General features: G+C 34.7%; 2 protein-coding genes across 2 annotated transcripts; one reads left to right on the forward strand and one right to left on the reverse strand.

Moving 5' to 3' along the window:
* Positions 1 to 292: 292 nt before the first annotated feature.
* LOC130982655 (methyl jasmonate esterase 1-like) lies at positions 293 to 5,339 on the reverse strand. Its single transcript, XM_057906699.1, has 3 exons — positions 4,859 to 5,339; positions 728 to 868; positions 293 to 617 (listed from the first exon to the last, which is right to left on the reverse strand). Exons 1-3 carry the CDS (start codon positions 5,246 to 5,248, stop codon positions 330 to 332), a joined length of 819 nt encoding a protein of 272 aa, XP_057762682.1. The 5' UTR covers positions 5,249 to 5,339; the 3' UTR covers positions 293 to 329.
* Positions 5,340 to 7,408: 2,069 nt separating this feature from the next.
* LOC130980385 (protein MAIN-LIKE 2-like) lies at positions 7,409 to 8,286 on the forward strand. The gene is made up of 3 exons (XM_057904073.1): positions 7,409 to 7,527; positions 7,639 to 8,112; positions 8,202 to 8,286. The coding sequence occupies exons 1-3, from the start codon at positions 7,409 to 7,411 to the stop codon at positions 8,284 to 8,286; spliced, it is 678 nt and encodes a 225-aa protein (XP_057760056.1).
* The last annotated feature ends 6,728 nt before the right edge of the window (positions 8,287 to 15,014 follow it).

A 15,014-nucleotide genomic window follows, 5' to 3' on the forward strand; every position in this document is an offset into this window, starting at 1 on the left:
CAGTACAATCTTCAAAGGAATCAAAACTTTGATCTAATTTAGAATAATTTAATTTTATATATTAACTAAATTAATTAACTTTTAAGGAGATATATATTGAAAAAGACGTATATGGACACTCCTAACACATCTAGATAAAAACTTTATCGAACCTACTCGGTCTTGTGGGTCTATATGAATCAATATTCAATACTTTTTAATAAATGGTAGAAGTTTAAAATAAATTAAAGAGTCAAATTGTATTAGAATATCCCCACAAGGTTTTATTTTATTTTATTTTAATTCCTTCTAGTTTAAATAAAGGGAGACATGCATTATTCAGATGCTAATTAATAAAAGGTGTTTGCAATGTGGTGAAGGTAAGAGAAAAGCTCTTGAGGTTTAGAGAACATGGGCATATGATCAGCTTCAGCAATATTTTTCACTTCGATTTCTGGGTTCCCTTCAATCATTGACAGTTGAAAATCCTTCTTCAACACTTGGTCTTGTTCGCACACTATGTATATTTTGGCCACACTACCATACTTGTCCCTTGTAACTCTTGTTTGCTCTCGTAACATTTCTTGGTCTCCATAGACACGTGTTGGTCTAAGCAATGACATTGCTAGGGTCATATCCTGCTTATGTCACCGTTAAATTGATTTCATTAGCTTTGTTTTCATTAAAATGAATCCGCTAATTAATTAGGTTTACGTGTTTTAAAAGGTTTGAAAAATCAAATACTTACCTCAACTGGAGACAGTTGATATAACTTGGATGCTAAGAATTGAGGCCCAAATATCATAGATCCATTTGGGTTAATAGTATTGTGGGCGTTCTCGTCAAACAGAATCTTCGAGTCCATATTAGAGTCCAGTCTTTGGTTATACTGCGAATTTCACGAATGAAGTCATTTTAAGGTTCGGTGAATTGATTCATGTACAAGTTTTCTTTCGCATAAAATAACACCACTACTCAAATTCACCTAGTTTAGCACAACTGAATACCAAATTTATTGATTCGTGAATAAAAGGGATATCAATACAAGAGTTTTTTTCTTTTTGGTAAGAAATAAAAAAGCGTTTCTTGCATAGTACGACTACAATAGTACGAAGGGTCGTGTAGAAACTAGAAACCACAAAGCCAGTTTTTTTCTGGGCTAAGCAGAAAGGTAGAATGGACAAACTTGGTTAGAATATTTTTGGACGTAAACTTGGTTTACATTAAGAGGTTACTTAGGACGAAAGCATAATATTGGGTTGGGCTTTTCTCTTTCAAGAAAAGGCCCAAAGTATTTGAAAACCATATGTCATATCTAAAACAAGTTCAAATGTAAAAAAATGTAATTAGGCATGTGGCCCAATAAAAATGAATATGGTCAGTTTGACAAAAAAACTCCTTATGGCAATAATCTCGTGGATATTTCTTTTTCCTTTTGTGATTATGGCAATAAAATTTGAATGATTTTCATCCAAAAAAAAAAAAAAAAAGAATGCTTGAATTCAAGAATTTGTTTATGACAACGAGCCTTAACTCACATGGCATATCTCCCCTTCTCCATCTCAAAGGTCTAGGGTTCAAATTCTAGAAATTGCAATTGAGAAAAGAATGTAGTACCTAGGATTTGGGGGTTGCCCAATCCATTGAGGTACCAAGGATTGGGGGTTGTCCAATCAACTGACCAAAAAAAAAAGAATTTGTTTATGGTTGCGTCTCTAGTGGCCGCGTCCGTTGTGGCTATACGCTGACCAGCCAGCAAAGAGATGACACGTGCTAGCAGAGGTTTTTGTTTAACATGTTAAGCTATAGCAGTTACTTTTGGGTTTTTACCGTGGGGATTGAATTGTAAATAGAGAGATTCTCTAAGACTAGCAATGACAATTGCTCAAACGATTATGTTCCGCTAAGAAATAATTGTCATCAGAGCATTTGGCATCGTAATGTATTGATGTTGTGTTGTAGAGCAGAGAGCGGTGGAGTTAGTTATTCGAAAATAGGTAGTTGAAGGGAGTAAATTTCGGAGTATCTATGGTTGGTGGTTGGAGATGCGGTGTCAATGGAGGTCGTTGGTCTCTAAAATAGATTACGAGCTCCCATGTGAGAACCAGAAGTCACTAATGTTGTAGTAGTTAAATATGGAAGTAATGACATTGTTGTAGTTAAATCATTCGATCTGTCTTCATCGGTTACCGCTATCCAATCGAAGTCTGATCTTCTTTGACCACAAGTACTTGCTTGCCATTACCACGCCAGCTGCTACTGACAATTTTAACGATGGATTTCCTTCGACAGGTGCTCTTTCTTTGAGTTACCCGAAATGCGCTCCAAATGCCCAAGCCATGGTGCGATGCGCCGTGAACAACAAACCAAAAATCCTAACTTAGTCATACCTCATCCTTCACGAATTCTAGAATAAGATTGTTTTTAAAATTTCAAATTTTCTAGCATAAATTAATCTAATTTTGTAATTAATAATCTTTCAAAGAGTTTACCTTTTCTCTTAGTGTTTTTTTTTACCATGATTAACAATCCCAATTTGAAAGTTAAAACCCAACTGATTTGTCACCTTATAATTCGATTTTTATTGTGCATTATGAATTATAACTCGACCTTAATTATTATTTATTCTTTGGTTGTAACTAACACCTTCATTACTAACTTAATGCCCATCATTTTCATCTTAATGACCAAAGAGTCATAACATCAACTCCATTAATCAATTTTATGCCTATAAAAAATTTTTCTAGATCTAATATCAGGGGATAACACATGATAAGTTTTATTTCATGTCTTACATTCTATATTCATAGAATTATTACAAACACACACGGACATGATAAGTTCTATTTCATGTCTAACATTCTATATTCATAGAATTATTATATACCTCTTAAACACTGAGTACACAATACTAACTTAAGTATCGGAGTGCCTTCTGCAGGTGCACTCCCCCTTTGTTCACACCCTCCACGGCGTGATCTACCCCTGGACAAAGAGCTCGGACTCTCGAGACCTATAGCTCGGTGTTGAGGACAACAACTCGACATCGACTCTCAAGAACCGACTTACACCCAGGTTATTCATGCAAGAACACCAACCACTTTTATATGTAAAGACCAAGCTTCTTAAAATTAGTTCGAACTGATCGGTTAAACCGATCAAATCGGAACCGGTGAGTCGGTGACAATAACGACTCCGGTAATAAGAGAAATCGCCTCCTCCAAAAATCGGGCCAAAACTATTAAACTAGCCAGAAATTAGTCAGTCTGACCAAACTAAAAATCGGCCGACTTTTTAAAAACTACTCCAAACAATGCTGTTTCACAAATTTGAAATCTCAAAATCCTAATTTTCATTATCCCTAAGCTCTCTCTCCCTCCATGGCCTCTCCACAGCACATAGAAAAGAAGCACGCAGGCACGCAACAGAGAGGAAGACTCTATCTTGTTGCCGTTCTTCAACACCCAACCACCACCGTTCGCACTGCGCCATCGTCATCGCAACACGTCTGATCGCCATGCTTGCCCGTGAGTTTTGAGCTTTAGTGTATGTTCTGAGCTTTCGCCACCTCTGTATTACTGTGCTTCTTCCGCTATGCTCCTTCTCTGTCGCTTGTTCGAGCTTCAGGCCTCCAGCCCTCATTTCTGATCTAGCCCACTGCTATCGCCACGCTTTGACCTCTATTTTGGCCGAGCTTCCACTGCAATATCGCCGTGCTTTTGCTGCTGTTCAGCCCTCATCTGAGCTCCCTCTCCGTCTCGTATTCGAGGCTTCGAGTTTCAGCATCATCCCTTCGAGTTTCAAAATGTCTTTATTGTGTTTGGGTTGCTGCCAATACTTTATTGCTATTGTTTCTTAGTTTTAATTGTTTTAAATGTTATTGTGGTGTTGATATGAGTTCATGTTATTGTTATTGTTAATTTATAAAATTGTTGTTGAAATGTTGATCTTTGACTCTGTGATTGTTCGGTTATTGTATTTTTGTATCATTGTTAATTTGAATAATTATTTTTTATTTTAGTTTATGTTTTTTATTTTGTTAATTTGGTATTATGATAAATTGTTAGAGGTGTTGTGTTTTGGTACTCTGATAGTTTGATTGTTGTATTTTTGTTTCATGGTTAATTTAAATAATTATTCATATCTGAGTTATGTTTTTTATTTTGTTATTTTGTTAATTTGATAAATTATTGTTCTTGTAGGGTTGTTTTTTATTTTGTAATTATTAATTTGTATAATTGTTGTGATTTGCTATTCATTATTCTTGATATTGGGCTACTGATAATTAAAATTTATTGTTAGATAGATGATTTCGACCAATTAAATTACAGTAAGTTTTTTGTATTTTGATCATTGATGACAAATTTTAATATTGGTATTTTATATTTGGTTGTTTTTTTAATTTGATTTTTGATTTATATTTAGATGAGATTATAATATTGTAGTTGATATAATATTTTAAATTTAAATAATATTTTTAAAATTTATATTAGATTATAATTATGTTTTAGTATATTTATTTTATTATTTTATTATAAAAAAGTTATTTCAGTTGAACCAAAATTAAACTAATTGAACCAATAAATAAAAAACTAAAGCGACTCCGATGACTAATTCAATTTCCGGAACGTTGGTATAGACTTATCATTGGAGAACACCTGCTAGCCATTGTAGTCATAGAAACACTACAGCCACCACAGAACGCACCTTTGTGTATATTGTATCACTGTGTTCTTTACTACTAAATAATTTACTGCTGGGATTGTAAATCTCGCATACAAATTATAATGATGTGTATTTGAGGAGATATTGGATGATGATGAAATAATACTTGTATTATGAAGGAAGGAATAAGAAGAGGGCAGTTAATTATTATCACCTCTTGGTAGAGAGTGAGAAAGCCTCGGTCGGGAGAAGGCATGAAAGCAGATAGAAAGACAGCAGCTGCAATCTTTTTGGGAAACATTTCCATGGCCATGGATATGCAGATACCGCCGAAGCTGTGACCCACCAATATCACTCTCTCCTCTGACTCTGAAGGCAGAGATTCCAGCAACTCCATCAGTGGCTCCACATATTCGGTTATGGAAGCCAGCTCTTCAACCTTCTTTGGATGGATACCGGAGGCAGCCATGTCCGGGGCTGTCACTTTGTGACCACCAGATTTCAACAAAGCAGATACCTTATACCAGCACCAACCGCCATGGCAGGCACCATGAACCAACACAAAATGCCTTCTCTTCTTGTTGCTCTCCTTCTCCTTTTCCATATCCGTATTGGTTTTCTAGTTACTTCTCCTTGCTCCGTCACTGTTGTATGATGTAAACCTTCTAATGCGTGCTGCCAAAAGTTTTCTTACCAATTCAATTACGTAATGATAGAGGGCAAGACTATTAAGTATGACAGCTATAAAATATGAATTTAATTTTCTAGTTTTACGCAAATAAAATTGTGTATTATTATATCACTAAGAAAAAATGTAGAAACTAACTATAATATAAGTTAACTAAATAAATTTTATTTTATTTTTTATTTTAAAATCCAAAAAATTAAAATAATAAAAAAATTTTATTTTTTGTAATAGACCTATTTTTTAATATTTGAATAGAATTAGCTCTACTCATAGTTAGTTCGTTAGTAAAATTGCGTTCATAAAAATGACTTATGTTATTAATAATTAAGAGTCGACTTTTTATATTTATTTATTTATTATATTATCTAGCTTCTTGAAAACATTTTCTGTGTGTATATACAATTTTTTTTCCTCTTGATGTATCCGGCATTCGGGTGTTGCCGGCCACACAGCTTTCCAAAGACAATTAACTAGTAACACATAGGACAATATTGAATACATTTATTTATGGATATATCTTCATTATTCATAAAAAATCTAGAGATACTTATAAAGATGTCAAAAATATATTTTTTTAAAGATATTTTTTAAAAAATTAAAATTTAACACATATAATTAATTAAACTATATTATTTTTATTAAAATTAGACAGGACAAATCAATTTAGTCAAAATAATTAATAAATTAAATTTTAAATCAGTTTAAATTAATATTTTTTTATAAAAAATAATTACAATATCCTTAACTAAAATATTCCTATATATATATATATATATATATATATATATATATATATATATATATATATATATATATATATATATATATATATATATATATATATATAAAAACTCTAAATCCTAATCCTATGACGATAGAAAAAAAATGCTACAATTTAGGATTCTCAAAATTAATATATAATAAGAATATTTTAGTCATTTTCTATGACAGGAAAAATAATTACAATGGTAAACCTATTATTGATAAAGAAATAATCTAGGTAACATATTGTAATCCTTTTTTATAAAAAATTATATTAATTTAAATTAATTCAAAATTTGATTCACCATTTTTTGGTCAAATTAATTTATCTGTCTATCTAATTTTAAAAACAAATAACACAATTTAATCGATCATATGAGTTAAATTTTAATTATTAAAAAATATCTTTAAAAAAAGACGTTTTAGACGTCTTTATTGATGTGTCAACCGTTAAATATTTGTCATACATATTAAGATGCATGCTAATAATAGGTGGTTGCAATGTGGTGAAGGTAAGAGAAAAGCTCTGGTGGTTTAGATAACTAAAGATCCTTCTTGATCGCTTGGTCTTGGTTTTTTTTTTTTTTTGGGTTTACTCAAACGATATTTCCTAATTCGACAGATTAAAAACTAATCCGTCGCGGATCTGAGCTCCATTTAAGGGTTTACCACTGGTCAATAGATTGCTGCATGCACAAAGTGGGATTTAAACTCCCGACATTTACTTAAGCAGACGAATGAGCTGTCCACTCGACCAACCCAAGTTGGTTGCTCGCCTGGTCTTGTTCGCACACTATACTTTGGCCACGCTTCCATGCATACTTTTCCCTTGTAATAACTCTTGTTTGCTCTCGCACCATTGGGCTTACTAGATTTTTGGCACCTCATCAAACATAATCTTCGAGTCCATGTTAGAATATTTCTTGGAAAAACTTTCAAGTGTACATCACACTTATTTACAGTGTTTTTGACCGTTAATTTTAGGACAATTTATTATATTAAATAATATAGGATTCAAATTTACTAGAATGCATAAAATAAAAAATAGATACTAAAATATATTTTTTTCATAATTTATGTAAATCGTGATAATACACGTAATTCGCTATAGGGTGTCGCGGATTACGTGCTAGAGTAAATAAGCATAAACCGCGACAGGGATATTGCGGTTTACGTATGGATGAATAATGTGCATAAACCGCAATAGGGGTGTAGCGGTTTATGTGTTAGTGTTGGTTTTTTTATATGTTTGGTTTTTTCTATCACATGCTCCAGCCGACTAGGTGTATTTATAGTGTCCAGAGGTAGCAAAACATGCCTCTGCATGACAGGATCGTACTGTATCTGGAGATGGCCGGTTTGTACCACCTAGCGAGGCTCAACACCAGGTGGTTCTGGTTGAACGAGCCCTTAGTCAGCGCTTTCATTGAGAGGTGACGTCCTGAGATGCATACCTTTCATATGCCCTTTGGAGAGTGCACTATCACGTTGCAGGATGTAGCATACTAGTTAGGGCTGCTCGTGGATGGTTTACTTATATCCAGATGCCTTACAAATTTTGAGAAGTTTATGGAAGAAGACAAATCGGCATGGGAATGGTTTCAGGAACTGTTTGGCGAGCTTCCACCACAGAATAAGGTCAAGCAGTATATAGTCCACTTCACCTGGTTTCATGAGAGGTTCAGGGTGCTGTCAGATGATGCTATGGAGGAGACCGTACGCATATATGCACGGGCTTATATTATGATGTTGTTTTCCACTCAGTTGTTCAGTGACAAGAGTGGAAACCGGGTTCATATACGGTGGTTGCCCTTTGTGGCGAGGCTTGATGATATGGGTAGCTATAGCTGGGGGTCGGCAGCGTTGGCCTGGCTATATCGTTACATGTGTCGGGTGGCCAACAGAAATGTGATGAACTTGGCAGGCCTCCTACAGCTACTGCAGTCATGGATTTTCTGGCGGTTTCCTAGCCTCAAGCCGCGGGGATTCGACACATATTCCTTCTCATTGGCTTCCAGGTATATATATCTTTACAGTTAGACTTGAACTGTAACTTTTTTTATTATGGTTCTACCTGTTAACATTGTAAAACATTGTATTCGTTCAGGTGGGCCACCTACTTGCCGACATCCCACCGCAAGGAGGAGAGAGTCGTCCAGTGTCGCCTAGCGTTGGACCGATTAGGCAATTGAGATGTAAGTTTATTCATTTTGTTTTAATTTTTTTCTAGTACTTAACTATATATTTGCTAGTTAAAGGACTAGTAAATGTATTCTGTCAACATCTGTAGATTATTTGGGAGCCTTGTGCTTCGCTCGACGTGATGGCTGTTGTTCATCCAGAGATTTTCACAGAGGAGCACAGTCGGCTGTGGCATGCATGTACTTGCTTGATATACTTCGCCATTATTGAGTGGCATCAGGTGGATAGGGTGCTGCCACAGTTGGGTGGCATTCAGCACGAGTCTGAGCCGGCCTCGAATATAGACTGGCTCCATGCCAAGGATGGGAGGGGTGGGGACAGATGGTTCCCGAGATACTATCAGGTAGGGCACCTAATTGGCAAAACAGGGTTGATGCTGTCCTGAGTATCCCCCAGGTGCCTGATCCCGGGCCGTCCGTAGACTTTCTCCGATGGTGGTACAGAGTGGCCCATAGATTTTTGTTTCCGGATTCCTTGATTGCCGATCCTAGGGCCGAGGAGATCAGTCAGGATGTTGTTCAGAGAGGGACATTACAGGGGCCTTCTAGGGTATCGATGCCAGACGCGCCAGATAACAGGCGCGTCAAGCGGCGACGACGCGTTGGTACCCGGGCTACAAATCGGGAGTGGCGATGGCTGGATGACATGATTCAGGATGACAGATCTGTGGCGACGAAGTTGGACATGCCAATCACTATGTCTGGCGTGGCCGTCCTCAGCGTTCGGGTGGTTCATCAGGTGTCGCATCTAGTGGTACTGGTGATATACCCGCTAAGCATGCAGGAGCGGAGACTCAGGAGGTTCCTCTTACACATGTTTCGAGCTCCCAGATATACCATGAGATCCATGGCCAGATGTATGATGACCTGGCAGGACCGACTTTCACGATGGATATGGACCACGAGGCTGAGAGTTCACATTTCTATTCCGACTTTGCATATCTCATCCATGATGACGACCCTCTGCATTTTCAGCAGCAAACCCCACTGGATCAGGTGCCTGAGACCCAGCCCCAGATGGACGTTGCGCAGGGTACCGCCCAGATATGGAGGATATGCAGCGTTACCAGCCGCAGATGTCTGACCCTCATGAATTCCATCTCCAACTACATATAGACCTGAATAAGCCTGCTGGCAGCTCGTATGACAGTTGGTTGGGCATGGGAGGGACGCCTGCATCTGCATATGGCGTGGGCATGCCGGTCGATCCTCCAACACAATAGCGCCAGAGGCCAGCCAGAGTGAGACGGGCCGCTCAATTTGGTACAGGGTGGCATCTCCTGGGCGCATTTGGACATGACTCTGACGAGGAGGATGAGGATAGGCAGGAGCCGTAGCTTACTATTTTATGTTTTCATTGATAAACCTATGTATGTCGGATTTGTCATATACTTTTGTATTATATGTGTTTGTACTTAGTTTATTTTCATTGAATTATGTGTGTGTAATGTATGTTTTTGTTAACCATAGACACACTTTATTTTGTGTTTATGCAAATTGCTCACTAACGCATAAACCGCGACACCCCTCTCGCGATTTCTGTACATTATTCATCCACATGTAAATTGCGACACCTTTGTCACGATTTATGCTTATTTGCCCTAGCACGTAATCTACGACACCCCTATAACAAATTACGTGTATTTATAAACTGCGGAACTCCTGTCGCAGTTTACATATATTATAAAAAAATATATTTTGATATTCATTTTTTATTTTATGTATTTTGATAAAATTAGTTTTCATATTATTTATTATAATAAATTGTCTTTAATTTTAATTATAAAAAATATAATATATATATATATATATATATATATATATAATTAAGATCAACGATTAAAATTTATAAAAATAGTAATATACTGTATACTTAAAAAGTTTTTTTTATAATTTTTTCCTGTGCTGAGAATTTCCCCAACCAACTCAATTAATTGATAACTATTAAGTTGTCGACTTCCAAGTAAAAAAATTCTTTTTATCAGAGATTCAGAACTCATAACCACATCAATCATGCACCCATCATAGATGTCATAGTGAACAAGTGAATCATGGATTGGGATTACGGATTACCTGTTCCACACTTCCACTACCGGATTCTTATTTACTTTTACCAATAAAAACTGAATATTTATTTTAAAAAAAAGCTTATAAAATTATTAAATTATTAATATATAAAAATGTAAATAAACGCATGTCTAATCCTATAACAATCCTTTAAAAGAAGGTTCATTCAGTACTGAACTTTCCACGCGTCAACTACTAGGCTCATTCCCCTTTTAGCTGTGTGCCTTATTACACGAACATCCTTGCTGCATCTCATTCTCTTATCATATTATTTTTAACTTGCTGTATATTATACACACCAGTATATATTGTCTGACTTGCTATCACATATATACATCGAGACAAACAATGTTCTGACATACCCATTATAATTTACGTGTGGTCATTTCAAGTTCAAAAATCTGAGTCTGTATCATATATTACGTGAGTGTTTATCATATTATCATATTATAATATATGATATATGATATATGATATGATATGATATATGATATGATAATATATGATGTTATATGATGATAAAATCTATATATTTATTTTTTTTCTTTTTTAAATATCCGGTATACTTTATATAATAGATATAATAAAGTGGAATTAGAGTTAGATTAGATACTATATTATATAATATTATAGGTAATAGGAAATTTGTTACATATATTATATGATTATATGGTATGATATGATAGTCATAATAATAATAATATAATAATAATAAAAACATTAGGCTTCATGCAGAGTTAGTAGGTAATTAGGCTTTTCAAGCTTCTAATTAAAAGTTCCTTTTATGCCGGTGTGTGCAATGAGAATTATGTAAAAAGAATAATAAAAAAAACAAGTTATCAGTGCTTTATGATACGGCGTCATTAATTAATAATATTAGTTACTATTCATTTATATAAAGCATGGCCATGTAACTTTTCATTGTAGCATCAACATCAGTACAATTCATCATGATATATATAGCATCGAACCATATCTCAAAAGAAGCTATAAGTAGCTACATATACAACATAATAGAGATCAGACATCACTTCTAAAATATGACTCGAGAGGGCTTTGTTTCTGGATTAAGGGCCTTTCAATAAGGTTTTCTTCTTCGGTCTTCCTTCTTCAGGTAATTATTAACATTGATGATAACATAACTTTTTTTCTCGGACATTTCTTATATTCTTTTGAGTAAATTTATATTCATTGTTTTTTTTAATTCATAAACTCTTCTTTTATTGTTGTGACAACCAATCAATTATGCAAATTTAATTTGTTGACCATGCCATATTTTGAGTTTCAGGCAACATGGATAGCCTTAACTCTTACTATCAAGGAAGATACTTTTATATGGAGGTCAACCCCGATTTAGTATGTAGCTAACTCACTGAATATACAAAATATTCATTTTTTGTATCAACCTTAATTTGATTAGCGTTATATTATATCATACATTTAATGCTTGATACCTTCTACTTTGAAGGAGATGGGTGAAATTCCTTCGACATTCTATAGGAGATTTAAAGATGCACTACCAAAGTTGATGACATTTTATGATTCTGTTGGCAATGAAGTTGATGTGGTCATTGAGAAGTGCCATCGAACTGCTATAATTATTATCGGCTACAATAACCTTGCTGCGATTTATGGCCTCAAAGATGGAGGTTGGTTGAGTGTCTGTTACGTTGGCCGAGACAGATTTCTCATTGTTGAAGTCAAGGACCACAACATGCGGACCAAAGATCTGTGCTACCCACCGTTAAAGCTGGGTGTGGACATCAAACCATCAATACCTCTTCCAGGAATCATAGAACTATCTGAAGATGAGTCTAATGCAACTCCGCCGCTTGAAACTACTGAACCTGTCCAAGTTTCACAAATAGTGTATCAACAACCTGATGAAGCTGTGAATAATTCCAACTGGGATGATGCCACTGACCAACTCCAACATCTCCCAGAATCTGTGTTCAATCTGTTGACCTGCATTGACCCTCCCACATTTTATGGTCTTGAACCTTACTTTAATCAGCTGGAACCCAGTGTCAATAATGAGGATCAACACGACCAGCTGGATCCAATAGAAACAATAATTTCACTTTCTCCATTCCGGGCGTCTCCTTTTTTAGATGTCCCACAGACAAAAAAAAAACTCTGTTGTGGCCGAGGAAACAGGTGATAATTGTAACATTAGTACTGAGGTTGTTTCAACTGAGAATGCAGGGTTTCCAAATGGTCAGAGCCCTCCACCCCCGAGTCCTAACATTGGGCTTTCCCCACCGCATTCTCCAATCATGCAAGACTTTTATTCGGTTGTGAGGGTGATATCTGAGTACCAGTCAAAACACTATTCTATGGTATGTCTCTGCAATTCATAAATATTATCATTCTTCATATTGAATGAAGTTAATTTCCTTGCATCTGAGTATCTAATAGCCCACCATTTTATGCCACTTTCATTTGGTAGCTACTTCCGTCTGCTTTCTCCTCGCTTGCGTTTCCTTCGAGGCCTGATTTCGTTCGCGTTAGAAAGTTACACAAGCCACCGATCATCATGAAGCTTCGATGGAGGAGCCTCAGGTCATCAGAAGCCTTTCTTACCAGGGGTTGGAGAAAATTTTCAGTCGACCATGGCCTAAAATGTGGAAGTGTAGTTCGTTTCTGCGTCCCTATTAATGATGAAACTACTATAATTGTTTCTATATTACGTATCTAAGATGTTTATTTGGTAATGGTTTTTATTTTAGCAATGCCTCTAGAGTATAATGCAGTATTGGAGTGTCTCAACCATGTGTAATATGGTATTAATGTCTTTAGTTGTACTAAGTTCCATCTATCTGTAACTTAAATGAATTAGAATGTTTCTGGTTCGACTTATCATTAGTTTATGTTTGAAGCCAATTGAGACACGGCCCGATCTACAACAATTATTATATTAATATATTATAATCGAGAACTGGACTGGGCCGCTTTGAAAGCAACGCCATCGTTTTATGTTTGTATAAGAAAAAACCAAAAAGCAATCACATTCGTTAGTCCCATGTTCCCCTAGCCCCTTTCTCTTTTTCCCTTCCCAATGGAATCAAAGCCCTAGATAGCCTTCATGACCACCACCGCCGTTTTGGTGCCCATCGTATGTGCGTTTAACCCCATTCAGTTTTATGCTTTCCCCGTATTTCTCCGTTACACAGGTGCTCAATTTTTCTTGGTTTTTTTATACTCTGTTCACAAATTCTTCAATGAGTATCACATGTTTTGTGTTCTTATTGAATTTTCTTTTGGTTATTATTTATTAATTGATGGTAGGCAAATTTGGATTGTGAATGCTCTGCTATATTTTCTGTACTATTTTTGTCATTGTTGATTTATTGTTATTATTATTATTATTATTATTATTATTATTATTATTATTATTATTATGGAAGTAGTGATGCGGTTCGATCACCGCCAATACTGCTATTATGTTATGTAGATTAAATTATTAAATTATTAATTTATTATATACATGTACATGTAAATGTACATAGATGTAGAGGTATGTAGCTACTATTACTATATTATTAACGGATAACTACTAAAGATAATAATAATTAATATTTTAATTATTATATTATATATTACATATTATAGATTTAATTATTTTATTGGTCTATATAATTTTGTAAAATTTTTAATTAGGTCTTTATACTTTTTTTTTTAATTATGTTTTTACACCATTTTTTTTCCCATCTAAGTCTGTCTTGGTAGTCATTGGCTTAAATTTATAGTGATTCAACTTAAAATAAATTGGTGAGGGACATAAATAAAAAAAATTGTTGACACCCAATTAAAAAAAATTGGTACAAAGACTCAATTAAAAGAAAACAAAAGTACAGAAAGCTAACATAAAAATTTTACGAAACTATAAAGACCAATAGAATAATTAAACCTATATTATATTATACGATATTACTATATGTATAATTACAATATAAATACTTGACTGTAACTACGGATATTGTATAGATTTAGATTAGCTTAGCTCAATTATATATAATGTACAATATTACAAAAAAAAATACAGTTATAATAATAATTAAAATTCTAATAATTATGTCTATAATTACAAATGAGTTAATTTACTGCAACAACAGAAATTATGTAGCTTTAGATATTAGATATAGATATAGATTTAGATTTACATTAGATTAGTTATATATACTGTATATACAATATATACAATATACATGCTATGTATTTAGTATATTTGTTTATTTGTTTATAGAAATGATGATCAGGTATATATCTTACTGCAACTATTGATTTTATGTTCATAATTTTTTAAATTAATAGTTAATAACACTTTTTATAAATACCTCAACTCTGAACCATGTCATGTCTCCAATATGTTTTGGGCTATCAGAATGGTGTTCTGAAAATGTAATTGAGGAGATTGTACTGTTGTTCATGGCCTCATGTACTGTGGTGAATGTAGTTACTTTCTACAAGATTGCTACTTTGCGTGTACATGACCAATGACCATGTCACTAGCATGTACAACATCAGGCACCTCCCACCACCACCATGGGCTACGTGTTACTATAAATTCATCACCCATATGAATACTCCAGCATCGCTCCAGTGAGACTTCAAGTAAAAACTCTTTACAGCTCCACATATATTGGTTACAA

The sequence above is a fragment of the Arachis stenosperma genome, chromosome 5 (genome assembly GCF_014773155.1).
Source record: "Arachis stenosperma cultivar V10309 chromosome 5, arast.V10309.gnm1.PFL2, whole genome shotgun sequence".
NCBI classification, from domain to species: Eukaryota; Viridiplantae; Streptophyta; class Magnoliopsida; order Fabales; family Fabaceae; genus Arachis; species Arachis stenosperma.